This window comes from the organism of the source record quoted next, unplaced genomic scaffold (assembly GCF_019419815.1).
Source record: "Pyrus x bretschneideri cultivar Hongxiangsu unplaced genomic scaffold, Pyrus_bretschneideri_v1 Contig240, whole genome shotgun sequence".
Classification (NCBI taxonomy): domain Eukaryota; kingdom Viridiplantae; phylum Streptophyta; class Magnoliopsida; order Rosales; family Rosaceae; genus Pyrus; species Pyrus x bretschneideri.
Window position 1 is genome coordinate 1 of NW_025999547.1, and position 20,967 is coordinate 20,967.

The window sequence follows — 20,967 nt, forward strand, 5'->3', positions numbered from 1 at the left end:
ATCTCAGAGGATCATTTTATCTTAAAAAAACCTATAAAATATCTACAGTTAAAATTTTGAAGAAGAGAAATAAAAGTAAGAAAACTAGAAGAAAAAAAGGAAGAAGAAAACAAACCATAGCTCACCAAACAAATTAAAGGGCGGTGCCATCGTTGTTTTGACGACTTTTGTATGGAAGCAGTAGGAATCCGCACGTCAATTAATTACTTTTAAATCTCTCATTTTTCCAGTCTTAATCCACGTTTTCTCCACCATGCAAGAGAAAAAATCTAAAGCACCTCACCTCGATTTCAATTCATCACAAAGGGAAGAGGAAGTTTTGTTTATTTTCATTTTTATTTTAATTTTAATTTTATTTCCGTGTGTTTGGGGTGGATTAGGTTAGCGGAGTCTTAAGATTCATGTGTTCACATTTTCTAAATGTCGTCTAATTTTTTAGGGTTGAAGATAATTATGGTCCTTGTATCTTTTATGGATTTAATAATTTTAGTTTATGTGTTCTTACTTTAAAAAATTTAGTTTGTGTGTATTTAGTTTGTTCTTTGCTCCATACTTTGACATGCTCTATCAACCAACCACGTTGCTCGTGAAAGGTTTAAATAGTGTAGTTAGTAAAATATGAAACGAGTATAGTATTGTAATTATATTATTGTGCATGTTTGTTTATTGATGTAAATTATTTCATTTCTTGTATAAAAAAATAATATAAAATACGTGAATTTTACATGTAGTGAAAAGTGTATTAAACGTGGAAAAGTGTGTATGCACGTGTATAACACATGTAGTGTAGGTTGAAGTTTTGAAAATGTGTAATTTAACGAGACATGCGCAAAAAATAAAAAATATGTTTGAAAATATTAAAAAGTAAATAATAATAATAATAATAATAATAATAATAATAATAAAAAGATTCCCCCAGTAGTACACACGTTTTGATATCTCTTTCAAATAATAAGAGAGATAAGAAGATGATTATTTATTTATTTATAATTGGTTACACCAAATAATTTATCATCTTTGGGTGACACGGAGCGTTTTCTTAAATGGTAATCTCGGTCACAATTAAGACATTTGCACTTTTACAAGAAATTATAACTTGTTGTCTTTTGAATTTTCACTTCAATAAGGTGACATCAGATATAGAAATGTAGTGACAAAAACTCTTGGAAAACTTCGCAGGTGGGACACTATTGATGAAAATAATAGCATAAAAAATGGAATGATTTGGGCAAAAAGACATATATGGTTTTTTTTTAGTATATCGATATTTTTACACAAAAGGAAGGGGGAGTTCGATTAAGCCATATAATGGGCAATCTAATTTGGTATCGAATTCTACATTCACGAGATTTAAAGCGAATACCTCTCACTTCCAAGTGAAGAAGAATACTAATAAACCGTAGTACTAAATGGCAAAAGACCTATATGTTTTTAAGAGAGTGCATGGTTGGAAATGATAAAATTGGAAGAAAATATGAAATTTTAGGATGATTAGAAGGGGTTTTTTATTAATTTTTTTTTATATTTTTTATGGTTGGAATTAGAAGAAAATATTTAAAAGCGCGCAGTTGGTATTGGGAGATGGACAAAAACTATATTTTTGTTAGTTTAAGTAAATTAATTAATTAGCAGTAGAAGAAGAGGAAAATAATTTTGTAGAGGCGACCAAGTCAATAATGGATTGGTGTTTGGATCGAACCACCAAAATTTTTAGTCGTTGACCTTTTGGATTAACTAGTCCCCTTGCTAAGCGGATGAGATTTTTTAATGTGCCTAAACATAAACGGTATGCCATGTGGTACTATACAATTGAAATGAAGTTCTTATTTCAAGTATTCCTCCACTTTTATAATGACGTATAACGTATGTACTCATGTTCTAAATACACTTAAAAATCTATCGTCAAAGAGAAATTCTTGGGTGTCACCGAGTAGTACATACTCGGTGAGTCTATCCTAATAACTAGATATGAGAGAGATTAATGACTACGTACAATCAGTGATAGATCAAATTTTCTCCATGCTTCATATATGATAGTTTTTAAGTTTATGTGAAAATAAGGTGACTTTTTCTTGAGTTACATTGTAAGAAAGACATATGACGTTAGAAGCAACCTGGTTTTTCATATTAATATTGGCAAGTGCTTGAACTTTGAAACCTTTTACTCAAAGTTTTAACTACATGGTGCAATTCGTCCCATGGCCAGTAGTTCCAAGGGTTCCGGAGAGCCTCTGAAGGATTCTCTTGTTTTCAGTTTTTACATTTTTAAAAACTAAAATCTTGCTTGGTAATTACTTTCAGTTTGGAAAAATGAACACTGAAAACCAAAATGTAAAAACTCAATGCCGAATTTTGAAAACTCAAGAAAGTAATTTTTAGTTTTTTTGAACAGCGAAAGTAGTTACCAAATGAGATTTCAGTTTGTCAAAAAAGGGAAGACAAAAACTAAAAACGAAATGACTATCAAACAGCCCCAGCAAACCAAACTTTGAAGTCAACAAAACGAGACAAAATGCTTCATGTATGTATGACTCTCTCTTTGGGTTTGGTCTTATAATCTTCTTTGTCCTGTGTCGTATGAATCACGGTTTAATTATATATAACACACAACCCTTCAAACCTACAGATAGGCACTGGACCATTACCATATTGAATGGAATCAGAAACTTCTCTTTAATATACATTACACACTTCAATTTCAAACACTCACTCAATCTAGAAACCTACAAAATTTCTTTGGTGAAACCAACTTCAGTTCTAGAAGGCGGTCCCACACGTGACACGCCCCATCTAGATGTTCCAAATTCGTAGCATCGATGACATGACATGAGAGTAGAAACTAGAAACATGAGAGCTGGAACTTTGGTTTTGGTCTCAACTCATGGAAATCAGACTTTTCTATAGCAAATACAGCCTCTCATCATGCATTCAGTCATCATCTTTCTCGTAATTTTACCAACTACAGGTAGCAACTTTTTCTCCAACCATTAGAAGTAAGGCAGTAACACTTTTCATGAACCAAAATTTGAGGAAAACCAGCCCTTAGACCTTAGTTCTAGTCTTCTAGACCATAAGAATAAACATAACAGCTTCACTATATTATGTGTGTGTGTGTGTCTATATATGTATATAGGGCAAGTGAGTGACAAAACGTACCTGTTAAGCAACTGACGACAGGCCTGAGCTCAAACAAGCAGCAGTTAAATTCACAAAATAATATACGCTCTGCTAAGATTTCCTTTCCATTGGCTGAAATATTGAGTTCTTCAATAAAATAAAAACTCTGACAGTTCCATTCTCTGTTACAACTCAAAATCAGAAATCATCAATTCAATTTGTCTTTCACATCACCATTGAACATCTTTGAGTAATACAACTTTGGTTCTCATTCTTTTATATACAACCAATTAATATTGCAAAACTTTGCTTACTCTTTCTCCTTCATGTCTAAACATTATATCGCGGCTTACTCAAATGAGTTATCCAATGAGCTCTGCCAGCATAATCATCGGTTCAAATCATATATATTTACGAAAACTGACTACCTGTTTGATTTCTTTGAAAACTTTGGGTTCTTGCACATTCGGATACTTGCGGGAGTGACCTCCACCAATTCATCCTCTTGAATATACTCAATGCAGTCATCCAGACTGTAGTCCAATGGGGTGTCAAGAATCACTGCACAGAGAGATGGGAGAATCAAGATTATTAAATGCCATGAACTGAGGCTTGCTTCTGCAGATGTACAAACTCAAAAAAAATCAAATTGCTTATCGAAAGTTTAGAAGAAAACACGAGAACCCAACCATTTTTATAACCAATCAATGCCTAGGCAGATTATTGACGTGAGAAATTGGAGGGACCTTTCAGAAATTATTAGTATAATAAAAGGCCTACTGCATTGGTTCTGCCAAATATTAAGCATGACACCGTTAAACTTAAGAAACATCAAATATCCCGTTCTCACAAATATAAGGATAATTTTGTTCTGGAAAAAAAAAAAAAAAGTGGACATTTAAAACATGTAGAGCAAAATCAAAGCTATATAAAAATTCAATCTATTTGGGTTGCTCCATGTGGAATACTATGTTTATTGGGCCTCCCTAAAAGTACCATTAAAAATGGGATAAATAGCTAACGAAGAAACAACTTGGTTAGACATAATTGAAATGTTAGGAAAAAGTTTAGTTTTTATTAATTACTCAGCATTGTTGCCTCAAAACAGCTAAACCTCACCGATATTATATTTTTGGTCAACATATCAAAGCTTAATAAATGTGAACTTAACAATATCAGAAGGGAGTTAACCCTTTCATGCAATAGACATAAAATAACAGGTACCATAGTTGCTTCTCACCTGTTTGTTCTTTGTTGGAACGGATATTTGTTGCAGCCTTCTTCTTACACACATTAAGAGACAAGTCCCCAGGCCGCTGATGGATGCCAACTATCTGACCTTTATAAACTTCCACCCCAGGACCAATAAACAACTGCCCCCTCTCCTGTGAGCTAGAAATGGCGTAAGAAGTACTCGTTCCACCCTCAAAGGCAACCTAAAAATCAATTTGTCACAATTCAGTTTAGTTATCCTGACACAGGGAAGACGGACATAAAAGTCACAAATATGATCTTCATTTGGATGACTGCAATGCTTGAACTTGAGTATTCACTTTTATGAAAAGTTAGGTTAAAATCATTGCCACAAATATGATCTTCATTTGGATGACTGCAATGCTTGAACTTGAGTATTCACTTTAGTGAAAAGTTAGGTTAAAATCATCTCAACCTTAGATGTGCAAAAGTGTGACAATTGATAATAGCAACTGTTCTAGTCAGTACAATAACTGACAATGGCAAAAGGCTTTCAGCCTTTCACCACCACTAAGACTTGCAAAGTTAAACATCAAAATAATGATATATTGGAAGTTACCAGTGAACCCTGATCCCGTGTACTCATATCACCAGCCCAAGGTCCATAGCTATCAAATACTGTGTTGAGAATCGCAGTGCCACGAGAAGCTGTTAAAATTGCATTTCGTAAACCAAGAAGGCCACGAGTTGGAATTTTATATTTGAGGAAGGTTGTGCCTTCAGACCTAGTGCATGCATAAAGTCCATACAGATAATCAGATCATATGTTGCTTTCACCAAGCGGAAAATTCAAGTAATAACTGTCTTTGGCCATAATCAGAAAACAAAGGAAGGAGAGCACTCTGACCCTCCAAGGTACCCACTGCGGGGGAAAGGGGGCCATTGTTGAACAGGATGACAATTAAGTATTAGTTTGCTAATGTTCTTTCGGTTACATAGTCTAATCATTTCAAAATCAGACATGTGCATAGTACTAGTTAAAGAGAGCACTACATAGAAAATGCATCTGCACCAGTTCAGGATAAGAGACTGACAAGCAATTGTGGTAGAGAAAACACAGTATATATCTAATGGAAGAACAATGTTTCTCACAAGATCCTCATTATGGACTGGATGTTCAGGTGCAAACTGCAAGGTCAACTAATGTGCATTACATATATAGGGGAAAATATGAGGGTGCATGGATATTGCACCTACACAAACATATGCATGAAATTATTGATTGGCAACTGAATTTTACGTAATTACTGTATATTTACAAAAAATATTATCTTTTACAGTGTGCAAACTTTGGTTGCACCCTAACCACTGCTAGAGTTATAAAGAAAATTATGCTCTAAATATTATCATGTGCTCACTCATTGCCTCTGATTCTACTTTATGCATTTACGTTGAATTTAAAAAAGATGATAAGTTAAAGATGAACATAGAAACATAAATATTATCATGTGCTCACTCATTGCCTCTGATTCTACTTTATGCATTTACGTTGAATTTAAAAAAGATGATAAGTTAAAGATGAACATAGAAACATGAAATGTCTACACACCCAACTCCTTGCATATCAAACATCTGCCCCCGCCTTTTGCCAAGAAGCTCAACAACAGGGCCCATGTGTTCTTCTGGCACCTCCACAGTGGCGATCTGCAAGCAATCCACATGACATAAATGACTGATATCAGATGAGTGGTCCCATGATTCCTAAATAGTAGGGGATATTTCACTTAAGAAAATTTATTTGGCAATATCGTTACTTTATTTGTAATTTTGAACAAACCATGCACCACAGTTCTTAAGAACAAAGCAATGCACTTATTATTATTTTTAACTAGTATGACAATGTGCCCTATTTTGATTCCCATTCTTTCAAAATGGAATATAAATATTGGTCTTCAACCATGACAGTAAGTATTTCTAACATTTGCCCATTTCGTACGCATAAGAAACAAAAAAGTTCCGACACTCACCTCATATGGTTCCAGCAATTTGTCATTCACCCTTTTGTTAATAACTTTGGGAGGTCCCACCATGAATTCATATCCTTCTCTTCGCCTGAATTAAATAACCATTTAAAATTGTGCATATAGAATTAATAAGATTGTAGAATAACAACTAAACAACTATACTCACATGTTCTCAATCAATATGGTAATATGTAAAGTACCCCGTCCACTAACAATGAAGGTATCTGCTGTTTCGCCATCTTCAACCTTCATAGCCAAGTTACGCTCAAGCTCACGAGAAAGGCGATCTCGTAAGTTCCTACTGGTAACATATTTTCCCTGAAAAGGACGAAATAAATTTCCAATCATTGTCACACAAGACAAAGATCACTGGATCACTGTATTTTGTGCCAGAACTAATTACCAGAGGGACATTAAAAAAATATATGAACCATTGACCAGGCAGAATCTTAAGTTGTCAGATATATTGCAGGCTATGTTGCTAGATGTCAATCAAGGACCACTGCTTAGGGGGACTCACTTTAATCTACAGTGACAATTCTAACATCATACTATGCAAAAATGTGGCAATTGAACATTACCCCATTTTGACCAAAAACGAAAAACATTACCCTATATATATGTTAATACAAAATCATCTCCATTACTCATTCATGCACTATTAAAGAGCAGATTCCAATCTCGAATGTCCTCATATCTTCTGCTCCATTCACCGACAGGGTAAATACTTTAGGATGTGGAATGACTGTTTAGGAGTCGGATTTTACACAGATTGTTCTGGCTTGTTCATAACTTCAAACATTTACCCTAAGGAAATCTTAAGGAATTGTTTAAAGTTATGACAGTAAACAATAGTAGAAACTATTTTATAGGCATACCTCACGTCCAACAAACGGTGAAGTGTTTACAGCAAAAGCCATTTTCACTGTTGGTTCCTCAACCCTAATGGCCGGTAATGGCGTACCAGAGATCTTACAAGCAATTGTCTCGCCAATCTGAGCAGATTAAAAAATATTAAATAAACCATGAAATAACTCTCAAGTTTATAAAAATGTGATAGCATCAACAAAGTTATCACCTGAATATCATTGATTCCACAAACAGCACATATATCACCAGCCTCCACACTTTCTGCAGGAACCCTACTAAATTTTTCATACACAAAAAGCTCACTAACTCTTGCAACTCGACATGCATCTTCTGTGGTGCATACCTATAAAATACACTTATCTAGAAGTTTAGAGAACTTGTTTCTTTTCCTGTGTTGAAGAAAATGCATTAAGATGAACTTTATGCATTCCTTTTGTTTTTGAAAATGAACTTCAATCATGAGAAAAGAATACCATCTTAAAAATTCAGATTAAACATGTAAATATACTACTGATAAGGGTTAAATATTAACAGCGATAATCAGATATCATGAAAATAATACCCCGAGCTATTTAATTTGGAAAAAGAAAAGGCTAGAATGTAACATTGACCATGTTCCAGTTTTGGTTCAAACTCACCTTCACTTCCATCCCTTTCCTCAGAACCCCAGCATGCAAACGTCCAATAGCTATTCGTCCTTTATGTTCATCATACTCGATGTTTGTAACCTGCAATGTTTTGATTAAAATTAAATACAGAATAACCTGTAGATGCCTAAGTTGAATGAAAAGAAAACTCGAGAAATAAACAGAGTAAAGTAAAAGCAAATGCAGCTAAGTTCCACAGGAGCAATTTAAAGCTATACAAGTATTATGGTATTATGGTGACAAATAAAAACTTGTGTAGCACAGTTCAGTTTGTCTTCCCTAACCACTCTACCAAATTGCATTAATATGGACCAGAAATTTTGTAATTCATAACAGTCAAATATAGCCATTAACTTTTTTCATTTTCCTGAAATGTGGTAAAAAGTCTTCTTGTTCTGAAGGCACATCAAAAACTTGATAGGTAATTTAGGAAACTCACTCTTCCAGAGTTATGCAAGCAGCAGCTCATATTGCCTTGGATCATTTACAAATATTAACACGTGTTATGGAAGCAAGAACAACAACAACAGCAACAACAACAAAGCCTTTTCCCACTAAGTGGGGTCAGCTTTATGGAAGCAAGAACAATTAATATAAATTTCTTGTTCTTCATCTTCCACTTATTAATTTCAAACAGTCAAGATGTTAAAGAGTCTGAGCCTCCTTTGACTCTTCTCCTATACTAGAAGAGAAGGATATTCCATACAGGTCTTTACATCAAAAGCCTTGTAACCTAATTATATTGATCAGCCTTTCTTGATAGAAAAATAGTTTCTTGATCCAGATTTTACAGTCACGATTAGTAGTAAATATCTATAAAATAGAAGGAGAAAGAACAATGAAATTATCAAAAAGTACTGACAAGCATTTGAAGTGCACCATCTTTGTCAATAGCAGGTCCAGGGATGCATCTCATTATGGCCTCGAAAAGTGGTCCAAGATCATCTGCCAAATTATCAGCTGACAACCCAGCTTTTCCTTTAATCCCACTAGCATATATTGCCTGGAAATCACACTGCAAGCAAAAAAGATGAGATTAGACTTCTTAGCTTTCCCAATCTGATCAAGATTCAATCATTCAAAACATGCTTAAGGAAATTTCTGGCTATTATTCAACAATAACCACAAACTAGTTCCTAGTATTCCAATATACCATTCCAACGCGCACCAAATACATCGTTTCAGTTTGAGAAACAAATTACAATCCAAAGGACAATTAATTTGTTACCTGTTCATCAGTCGCATTTAGTTCAATGAATAGTTCAAAAGTGGAATTGATGACAAAATCTGGACGAGCTGAAGGCCTGTCAATCTTATTAACAACGACAACAACTGCATGACCAAATTCTAGAGCCTTCTTCAAAACAAATCTTGTCTGTGGCATCGGGCCCTCAACAGAATCTACCTAAAAACACAAAGCAAGCAAACTGCTGATTTCAAAAGCACCAGAAGGATTACAAGCCAAAGCAACAGAAGGTACAAAAGAGTACCACTAAAAGAATCCCTTCCACCATATTGAGGATGCGTTCGACTTCGCCTCCAAAGTCAGAATGTCCAGGAGTATCAATTATATTAATCTTTGAGTCTTTATAAGTAATAGAGGTATTTTTGCTTAGTATAGTAATTCCCCTTTCACGCTCTAGATCATTCGAGTCCATTATCCTTTCCTGTACAAATTGGTTATCACGAAATACCTGCACAAAAGTCCCTAACAATGTCATTAAGAAATACGAAACCGAAAAAAATATAGCATGAAGAATTTTCGTGAGATTTATACTCTACCTTTGATTGCCTCAACATTGCATCAACCAAAGTTGTTTTTCCATGGTCGACATGCGCTACGATTGCTATGTTCCTTATGTCAGTTCTCCTCATCAACTTACTTCTCCTCTCTGAGACAAGAACCAAGTTTCCAATCAGACTAACCTTACCTACCATCCCCAATCAACACACACACACACATACATCAATCAATCAATCAATCAAGAAAGCAACCACTTATCTACGACTATTCAAAGATAAATTCTGAGACCAATTTGCTCTAAATACGAAATTACGTAAGAATTGGTGCAGTAAATAGGAAAATATCGAACAGAGGCATGGAAATGAAAGATTTCAAGAGAAGAAGAAGAGAAAGTACCTGTTTCAATGGCGGCGGCTTCAGTGGCTTCAGAGACGGAGCATTTGATTGGCGGGTGAGCGGAGAAGCGTTTCGGATTCCGGGAGCGGAGTTTGAGTGTGGTGGTTTTGGCGGTTGAGAAAGAAGGTAAGGTGAAGCCGAAGAGTTGCTTGGCGACTGGAAGAGGAGAGGAAAGGCTGGTGCTTCTAGGGTTTGGGATGGAGAAGGAGGAGCTGTGGAAGCTGCAGGTTGCCATCTCCATGGCTCTGACTCTGTGCTCGCAGCGGCTCAGCCTCAGGGAGAGAGATAAAGAGGAGATTTGGCAAGTGAGGCTGCCATTGGAACTTCCAAAGCAAAACAAATAGAAGTTGCGGGAGGACTCCACGTCCTCGTTGAGTGGGACCCGGAGAAGGTGGGTCCTTTATCATCTTTAGTTTATTTGGGTCCCATCCGTTTTTCCATTTTTTTTTTTTTGAAAGAAAAAACATGACAACATTTCACCGTCATGTAACATTTAGAATTAATAATATAGGGATTTGTAGATAAAAATTTACATATTTTCATTAGAATGAGATGTCACGATGTCAGTGAACATGTACTATATGAGTAATTCTCTCAAGATATGTAGTAATTGGATAGCAAATGCATCTCTATCAGGTGTATCAAAAATATTAGCAAGTTAGAAGAAGGGAAAATGATTTTAACACATCATTTCTCACCTCATACACAGTGTAGTTTCGTAGCTTTTATACTAAACAATTAAAGTAATCAATGGTAAAAAATTAATAGGGAATATGTACAAAGTAAACGATGGTGCGTTAAAATGACTATTCAAATATATAAGGTGAATTAGAGCATCCCCAATAAGACGCTTTATATCGGGCTAGAAAAGTGGTGGATATAGCCTAATTTAAAGCTCCAAGGAATCTTTGGGGCTCTAAAAAGAATTTTTCCCAATAAGGGGCAATATATCACCTGGGCTTTATATGGGGTGTTATATATATATATATATCATTTATGTAGTAATTTGATTACACGGTAACCTTATTTTTGTTTTAACTTTTCTTAACTTGATTTTTGAACGTGTTATCTTAAATTTTAATTTATGAACTTTTTAACCTAAAAAAATTTAATTTGTGACAAAGTTAGATTTCATCACTTATATACTGTTGTAGGCTATCTTAGGTCTCATCCGTTGGTTTGTTTCTATGAAATCAAACAAGATAAGATTTCATTTTATAACAACACCATTGGATTTGATTATCTTATCTCAATCTTATCCGTTGGTTTATTTCTCTTTTTAATATATTCTCAGAAATCAAACAAGATTTTCATTTCATAACAACTATTGGATTGCATTATCTTATCACAATTTAATAATGTTATTTGTTTATATTTTCAGTTTAGGTCTCTAAACCACCAATGTTAAATTTCATTACTTTTTTTATGAATTTTTCAATCTAGAAAATTAAACACAAACCACTACATTTTTTCCTAATCAATCGCACAAAAAATAGTTGTGGTTTGTATATGTTTTCTTAAGCAAACAAACGGTTGAAAATGAACTTAAAATCCTAAACGGTTGAAAAATAAACCCTTAAAATCATATTTTGAAAATAAAAATGAGGCTTGCCCATTTCTAAGTGAAAAAAAATAAAAATAAAAAACGAAGATTAGGCCCCTAATTTGGTGTGGGTCCCCTACTTTTTAAGGCTAGATGTAGCCTAACTTCTTGTTATTCAAAGATTGAAGTTACTAGCCCATGTGGTGGACGTATTCCCATTTTTCGGCCCATTGGGGATGAAATTTTTGTTAGAGCTATAAATGTGGTAACCTCAAGGAGAATAAAGCCTCATTGGGATGCTCTTACTACTTTTCAATTTAGCAAATTAAACCCTATAATATATTTTAATTAAAATATTGTTTATTAAATAGCTGGAAGATAAAATTTGGGCCACCAAAATAAGATAAACTTAAAAAAATGAAAAATAAAATTTAAAGTGTGGGTTAGAGTGACATATTTTGAAGGGTGGTGATTTTCACAATTCCTATTTTACCTCTCATGAACTATTTTAATTGTTTTAGATTATTGAGGGTGTGTGTGAAATAAAACGAGATGCATGAAATATCACCATCTTATATATTATTACATGATTAACTATTAAATAACTAAAAGACTGTGTTTGAAGTAAAATGCAACATGTGAAAACCACCACATATTTTTAAAGCAGCATAAAAGTGTAACATTGGTTAGCAAAAGACACATTTATACAAAAATATTGCTGACTCCTTTGAAAATGCATGTCAATCATTTTTACATATTCAGTAATAATATTAAAAAAAAAAAAAGAAGTCATTCACCACTTAAAATACGTAAAAATACAAGGGTATTTCTAATGGGAGACTTTAGCCCAAAAAAATCTCCATAATGCATATATTTGGCTGGACTAAATTTAAGTTTGGAATGTTTTGGACTCAAATATTATACTTGTGACAACTTGGATCAAAAAAAAATTGTGGGCCTAAATTGAAGAAATTTAGTCTATACGAAGATCAGTAAATAGAAGATGTGACATGCACACTCACCAAAAGCAAAGTTGTATTGCCCTGATTTAATTCTAGATTTTATTTTTGATGGTTACAATAATCTAATGGCTTAGGGTGCATTTCAACATTTTGTAATAATTTCGAACTCTTTCACTTCTCTTATTTATTATAAATTAAAAACAAATACACATTAAAATAATAGTTATTCAATAACTGATATTTAAATCCAGCAAACAAAATAATAATATTAATTAATTCAAATATTATCCAACCTTTATCTCAAACTCTGTGTTTAATAATTTACAAAAAAAAATTGAATTTGTTCATCTTTCTTATTAAAGTTCTTCAATTATTTCCATTATTCTTTCAAGGCTTAGCACCCTACTATGCAATGACAATTTTGATCTTATTAGATATAAATAAAAATATTTAAATGCATCCTAAATCATTTTTAATGTATTATTTATCTTTTTCAACTATCAAAACCCCTCTTACCCTCCATTGTTAACAAAACCTTAACCAATGAAACTACAACCATGTTGATTGGGAAAAATATTTTTTGACAAATGGAACATGAAATTAATGTTTCGGAAGTTTCACATGAGGTAAGACTTCATATTTTTCATTGTTTAGGTATTTCATCGACATCGATAATTATTTAAGCCTACTTTTGTTGCGTGTTAAACTGAGCGTTCTCTTTCTCTTCTTGGATTTTGCCTCTTCGTTATCCAATACACCGCTACTCTCATAGATTAGTTTATCCAAATTGGCAGAGTAATGATTCAAGAATCAAACTTTTTGCAAACAAAATGAAAGCACTTAATAGTTTCATGAATTTGCAAATTGCATTTGCGAGCTATAATTCAAGAATAAAAATTGCAGCTATTGTGTAATTAAATCTACTACAGCTGTAAAGTTCAACTTAATCACCATATTACTTTGCATGAATCTAAAGTATCACAATTCAATCATTTGAAGGTTTGAGTTTAAGTTCAATCATTTGACTCTTAAACATTTTTCACTAAAACACCACCATGCTTAATTAATGAGCTCTGGAATTGTTCAATATATATTTTGCAAAAAAATGCTTGGGAAGAGAATGAACCACAATCCACAAGAATACAAATTATAGATACATGCAAAAATCTCTTATTTGAATTGTGAGGAAGTTTTGACTCACTTGAAAGGCATATTCATTCATTGATCTCCATAATTTCTCAAACTAATACAATTGTGTAGCAATTATTACCCTAAAAGTAATTAACCATGAAATAGTATGATGAGAATATGGGAGGGTATTATGGGAAAGTAGTGGGATGTATTAAGAATTTTTATTTGAAAAAACAAGTGTATGGTGTATTAAGTATGTGGAATTTATTTAATAATATGTGGGATGTTAATATAATAAATCTTCTTTCAGTTTAACTCAAATGGTAACAAAACCCAAAGATGAGACAAATAGCAAACATAGTGACAATGATTGTTCTGATAAAGTTGAACCTACATAAAAATATGTAAGTCAATAATATTAGGATAAGAGATGTGGATGAGTTATAACTATTTAAAACATCTTCTAAATTTTTAGAGATCAATAACAACATTTGCAATTGTTATATTGTGGAAATCTTGATTATAATCCTTGAAAGAATGAGTAGAATAGTCTTTTATCAGAAGTTTGCCAAAGTTGATGATAGGAGCATATTCATGCGACTTAAAAGGCTTGTTCTCGTGCATTTACGTTATGTTTCTCTAGTTATTTTAGTCCTTTATGCTTCTTTTGTGTGTTTTCAGGTTCTAAGGGCAAGGTATGCAAAAGGATGCCTTTTGGAGCATTTTGGAGCAAAATCGGACTTGGATTGGATAGCTTATATTTGGAGCAAAAGGAATGGACGAAATTAAAGACCAAACTATCATAACCACCTATCATTACTTATCATCACTTAACATATCATTCATTTATCACTTAACATATCATTCATTTATCACTTATCAAACCATTCACTTATCACTCACCACATATCATTCATTTATTACTTAACATATCATTCATTTATCACCACATATCATTCATTTATCACTTATCATAATCATACACTTATCACTTATCATACTCATAATCATCTACACATTTCAACCATTTAAAACATTCCACATGCTTTCACAACTTAATTCACATGCACATTCATCCACCTTTCTCCAAAGAACATCTCACATGCATTTCCACCTTCCTACTTCATCATTTCACCACCTTCTCCATCTTTATTCCACATGCATTTATCATAATTTACCCTAGCTACCACCATTCACACACACATGCACTTATTCTTTCATCATTGAACCACCAATTCAACATATGCATTCACACACCCTTTAATCATCCCCCCTTTAAGTTATGATTTTATTTCCTAACCCTACATGCATTATTTATTAACTCTTCATCATGCATCCACATTCATTCCAACACAAAACACACACATGCACTTATTCTTTCATCATTGCACCACCAATTCACCCACATGCATTTCCAACCATTCACACCCCTTTAATCATTCTCCTAGCTATCATTCACATGCTCTCCCATCCATTCTCTCCCTATATAAACCACACACACTTCATTCATTTGCATCATTCAATTCATCCCACACTTCCATATCATTCAATTCACTCTCCATTCTCACACCACAAATAAACACTTCCCCTTAGAATCCAAAACCATCTTCCATTTCCATCACTCCCCACTCCATTCCACACTTCCATCCCCCCAACCAACTATCCCTAGACCTTATGCTACAATAAAGAGGAAGATAAGAGGGCCTAAACGTTCATACAATTCAAGTTTGAGTTGTTGGAATGTTTAGGTGTTTCTTTGATTTCAAAGTTTAAATTCAATTCTCTTTGTTTTGTACGTATGAGGAATGGAAGAGAAGAGTGCCTAAACGTTCATACAATTCAAGTTTGAGTTGTTGGAATGTGTAGGTGTTTCTTTGATTTCAAGGTTATGAAGAACTAAACCCCCTTTAGCTAGGGGGTGATTCGAAACTATGTTTATATTTGCAATATGAATTGATTAACTTTCGTTGGAATTTCATAAGTTGTGGATTCAATTTGTTTAACTGTTTGATTGATAACTTATTTATGTATGTTTATTAAGAATGCGCGCTTAATTTTCATGCATGAATTTGACGCTAGAATATAAGTGAATTTCACCTAATCGTTATGAACTTATATTCACAAGTAGTGGAGGTTGCTTATAAACAATCGCGTTAAACAAATTCTTGGCATAAGTTTCATGCAATCATAGTAACGAATGCCTCGTCAACACTTATAGTTTTCATGATGCTTAATGATTCTTGCTTGTATCTCTATTATGCAATTCATGTAGGGAACTTGTGAGGAATGCTTTGGGTTGTCGAATGATGTCATCCAATTCAATAACATTAGGAAAACTTGACGGTTAATTTAAGCGGACCTAATTAACCCGGGGTGTTGAGTTTCATAATTTATCGAAAGACCAACTGAGAATCAATTTTGTATGCAAGTATAACATGTGTGGAGATGAACCCCTTGGCTATTCCATCATCCATATTTTCATCTCATTCATATTTACGTTTTGCCTTTAATTACAATTTGTCCATTTAATTTAATCTCGTCCAAACACAATCCCCCCTTTACTTTATTGTCAAATTAGTTAGAAATCAATTTAGTTTGTGTTTTTAAAGCATTTTGAGTCTTTTGGTTTGTCTTAATGTTTTAACGTTTAGTTTCACATTCTTTGAGTCTAGTTTAGTGTTTTATATTGTTTTTACGTTTTTGAGTCAAAATCCAAGTGATTAACAATCCCTCCTAATCCCCGGTCCAGAACGATCCCTACTTATACTTATACTACAATTGTCAAAAAGAGGGTTTAATTTGTGCGCGTATAATTCTCGCATCAGTTGACATAATTCATATGACATTTAGTTAGTTATTTTCTAATCTACATTTCAATTGTTGTATTAATCTAAAACATATTATTTAGGTAGATTATATTTTACATTTTCAGATTTGTGTTGAATTGCAACTTTATACAACCTTTTAAAAATATTTTAATCTCGTACATTTACTTAATATTTCATTTTAAGTCATACAATTATCGGTCAATATGTTAACTTGGCAGTTAAGTAATGACGTGTCAATCGCTGAGCTTGCATTTTGCTAATTTGGAAGTCCAAATTTGTGCCTCTGTGCTTTTATGTATTTGATTAAACATAGAATACTCAACTTCAAAGGATGGAAGGCCAAGACTAATATCATGCATAACAATGGAGGTTATAACAGTAATTTTATTATTGCACACATGTACTTTATTCTGCCACACAACCCTTTCTTTATTTTTTTTGGTCAAGAACCCCTTCCTCTATATATTAATTTACATCACAATTCTTTTCAAAAAACAAAAAAACTTACATATGTTTCTTCATGCATAAGGCACAACAATTGATTATGTTTTCAAGGGGTTTGCATGCATGAAGAAAGTTGAAGTCTAATTGTAAAATCAATCAATAATTTGGAAGTGAAGTTCATTCTCGACAATTTGTCTATATAAAAAAAATCCTATTTCCTATCACCAACATTTTTTTACTAAGATAAAACATCAAGAAGTCGATGAGCTAGCAAAATGTGATGCATATGCAATTTATGAGTCTATATAATGTCTGTCTCTGTAAAACTATAAAAATGGAATAACCACTTACACCAAATTCATATATGTATAGCTCAAACATCCCATAGAACACCCATAACTAATGCACTCTCCTTATATAGTACAAGAAACTAAAGCACGACCCTTAAGAAAAATGATCTTAATTATTATCTATTGTTTATCATCACTTTCATCTCATTTCTTTCATGTTACAACAATTTACATGATAACTAACTCAACAACTGAATTTGATTTTCAAGTGTATTATTCGTACTTCAACAAAATCAATTGGTAGTATGGGCATGACATTGATCATTGAACGTGGCAAAGCCTCAATATTCATATACATATATATATATATATACACACACACAAATTAATTGAAACTTCAATGTTGGTGGTTGAAAAAATGGAGAAGTTGTGGTCCTTTAATCCCTTAAAACCAAATTTTCTTTGATTACTAGGAGGTGTAAACTTCACCTATATAGCTTAAAGCCTAGACTTGCAGTGAGTCCTTTTAGAGTTTTAGTGTTTGAACTACTTCATATCCCTTGCATTCAAATTTTTTTTGTGATAGAAATTGCAATTATATATATTTTATCAAAAGTTGCATTTCTCTCACCACTCTCCCTCGCAATGCTCACCAAGTGTTTTTACTGTTAAAACAAATGAGTTTTCATAGGTAGGCAATCATAACCTAAATATCCTATGTGGTACATCCCGAGCTCCACTGTTGTGCATTTAATCAAAATACCAAGCTAGAGCATGGAGCTCGAGTTAAGAGTATGCTACATACCAAAGGGTTTAGGACCAGTGGTACTAATAATTGAATCTCCTTGTGTCCCCTTCCTATAATTTTTATTTATTTATTTATTTATTTTTTTTGTGTTTAGTTTAGGACCAAATTTGGACACACACACACACACACATTTTCATTGAAAATTCAATATTATGGTTAAAAAGATGGAGAGATTGGGGACCTTTAATCCCATAATTATAACCAAGCTTTATTTGATTTGTAGGAAGTGTAAACTGCACCGAGCTTAAAGACTTGACCTAGAGGTCCGGTACATGAGGTGGTATATCACGTGTTTCTATACAAGTAGTGAGATTCTTGTGTTAAAAAATTAATAACATAAAAAATTAAAAATTAATAACATAAAAAATTAAAAATTTCACCACTTATATAATAACATGTTGTGTATCACTTATGTTACGGGCAGAAGTAAAAATTTCTCGACCTATAATGAGTTCATTTGGAGTAGTTTAAACTACCTCATATCCCTTTTAATCAAATTTTATGCTCTGGATATTGCAATTATATATTTTATTGCATTTCTCCACCACCCTCCCTTGTGATGCTCACCAGAAATGTTTTTACTATTAAAACATATGAGTTTTCATATTTCATAACCTAAATATTCTAAGTGGGATAACTTATTACGCTTTTGCAACATAATAAATTTGAAGCACTTTTTTAACTTATTGGATTTGGATCCCACCCAGATCCTCTTGTGATGATCCTTACATCCTTTCCGTTTATTGTATATCGTGTAGTCAGAAATCATTTTGAGTTTTTGTTTAAAATTAAACACAAGCAATATCTAATGATTTCTAGATGCACGATGTATAATGAACAGATAAGATGTGAGAAGAGTATCCTCACAAAGAGGATTTAGAAAGGATCCTCATCCTTAACTACTCGAGGGATTTTGATTGGGAGCTTAGTCATGCAATTGTTTTTATTTTTTATAGTTACCTAAACTTCTATAGTTTGATTGACTGGGCAGAGAACGAATATGTTTTGAGTAATGGATCAATGGTAGGTACTTCTCTCTCTCTCTATATATATGTTAACTATTTCCACCAGATATGCAGAGTTGAGGACATTATTTACTTCCCCGTTATAAATACGGAAAAAGAAAAAAAAGAAAAAAATCAGAGAACCAACCTTGATTTGGGAAGAATAAATTGAAAATAAAATCGAAGAAATACATAAATGCATTTTAAACATGGCAAACCCTTTGGTAGTGTTTCGTCCTCGTACATTAAGGATTACACATAACTTAAAAGAATTTGAAGAGAGCTGGGTTCTTTAAACTTGCATTTATTTTCCTTTTCATAGACTTGCGATTATATATCATATTAATTAGTTATCATCATTTAATATCTTCCTTGTACATGTTACATGAACATTAGGGCAGACACGTAACACATGAACCATCTCTGATAATGTCTTTTTTTCCTTCTCTTCTCAAATTGAACCAAAACCGTTTGAAAATAAAAATCAGCTTTCAACCAAACAATCAAGTCAAATTTTTGTTTCAACAGAAACCTAAATTATACAATCTCTCTCTTGGGGGACAACCAGGTCTCCCTCGACAAAACGAATCCCACCTATTGGATTAATGTATTTCCGAATCCAATATTTTATCAGATATGATACTTGTATGATACTCATCGGACATGTACCATAATTAATAAATACGACATTGACGAGATGAATACACATATTCCATATTTAAAATAGGCACATCTGGCTTTTAAGATATATATACACTTTTGGAAAATAATGAAAGGATAAAAATTAATATGAGACACCTATAATTGAAAGTTGATTAATACAAAGGGTTTCCCTCTAATTATAACCTTGTGTACTACTCTTACTACTCTTACACTTGTTCTTCTAATGGATATAAAGCGGATTATATTTCCAAATTTTCTTCTCCAACAACTCAAATGTGCTTGAATTTGAAATGATGAATTATTATTTTTTTTATTTGCCGCATCAATAGCGTATTGTATCTTAATTTTTAGAGTTTTTTCATATTATCGTGTTGTATCATATCACCGTATCCATACTATGACTTCATAAGTTATCACAGATTATAATTATATAACATTTCAACTACAATTGATATTGTTGAGGTGCCATTAAAATACCACTTTTAGGATGATTTTTTGTTTTTTGTTTTTGTCAAACAATAGATTTATTAGATTAGATATTAGATTAACCACCGACGAATTTGAACTCACACCGTCATGCAATGGCTCAATTCTTTTATCATTCTTCCGTTGCATAATGTTAAAATTGCTTATTGATTGACTAGAAGCCGGCGAAGAGTTCTAATAAAATTGTTTCTATTAAAATAAAATAAAATAAAAAATATTGGATACATAAATTTAAATAAAAAATAAACAAATCTAGAGGGATTTTTTGCCCCTTCTTTAATTCTGTCGACAAAAACTCAGAAACTTTGAAGTCAAAGGTTATCGCTTTCCTCCTCCTCCTCCCAACACCGTTCGCCTTTACTCCTCCATTACACCTCCAAGCCCTTACTCCTCCATTACACCTCGAAGTTGCTTTTTCTCGTACTTTTTTATTGATGATGAACCCTAATCTCAACTACCCTAAGATCCTCCATCACAACGACACTTTCCGCCATCACCTCTTCAACTACAAGTTTGTAAGCCTTCTTCTGCGACTTCCCAGGATGTTTGTACTTTAAAACTTTGATGCATGTTGTGAAGTACAAATGTCTTGGGAAGTTGTAGAAGAAGGCCTACAAACTTGCAGTTGAAGAGCTGATGCCAGAAAATGTCGTCGTGATGGATAATCTTAAGAATTACAATGTTATGAAGGCTTGGATTAAAAAAGGGGCATAGGTTCCGAATTTCATGATCCATGAGACCACTAATGATAATTTCAAGGACACACTGGAGAAGATAACCATGAAGCTAGGAAATAAACTACACCGAAAGGAGAAT

The 20,967-nt window shown here is 33.1% G+C and overlaps 1 protein-coding gene across 2 annotated transcripts; it reads right to left on the minus strand.

The window, feature by feature from the left end:
• Positions 1-3,315: 3,315 nt before the first annotated feature.
• On the minus strand, positions 3,316-10,263 carry LOC125478411 (putative elongation factor TypA-like SVR3, chloroplastic). Of its 2 annotated transcripts, none has more exons than XM_048586586.1 (14): positions 9,993-10,263; positions 9,635-9,744; positions 9,343-9,546; positions 9,081-9,257; positions 8,715-8,867; positions 7,844-7,933; positions 7,414-7,548; positions 7,214-7,330; positions 6,502-6,653; positions 6,339-6,423; positions 5,921-6,015; positions 4,931-5,096; positions 4,358-4,553; positions 3,316-3,678 (listed from the first exon to the last, which is right to left on the minus strand). In XM_048586586.1, the coding sequence occupies exons 1-14, from the start codon at positions 10,231-10,233 to the stop codon at positions 3,542-3,544; spliced, it is 2,058 nt and encodes a 685-aa protein (XP_048442543.1). In that variant the 5' UTR covers positions 10,234-10,263; the 3' UTR covers positions 3,316-3,541. The 2 variants fall into 2 exon arrangements, with proteins under 2 accessions (XP_048442543.1, XP_048442542.1); XM_048586585.1 differs by having other exon boundaries at positions 9,635-9,783.
• Positions 10,264-20,967: the final 10,704 nt, after the last annotated feature.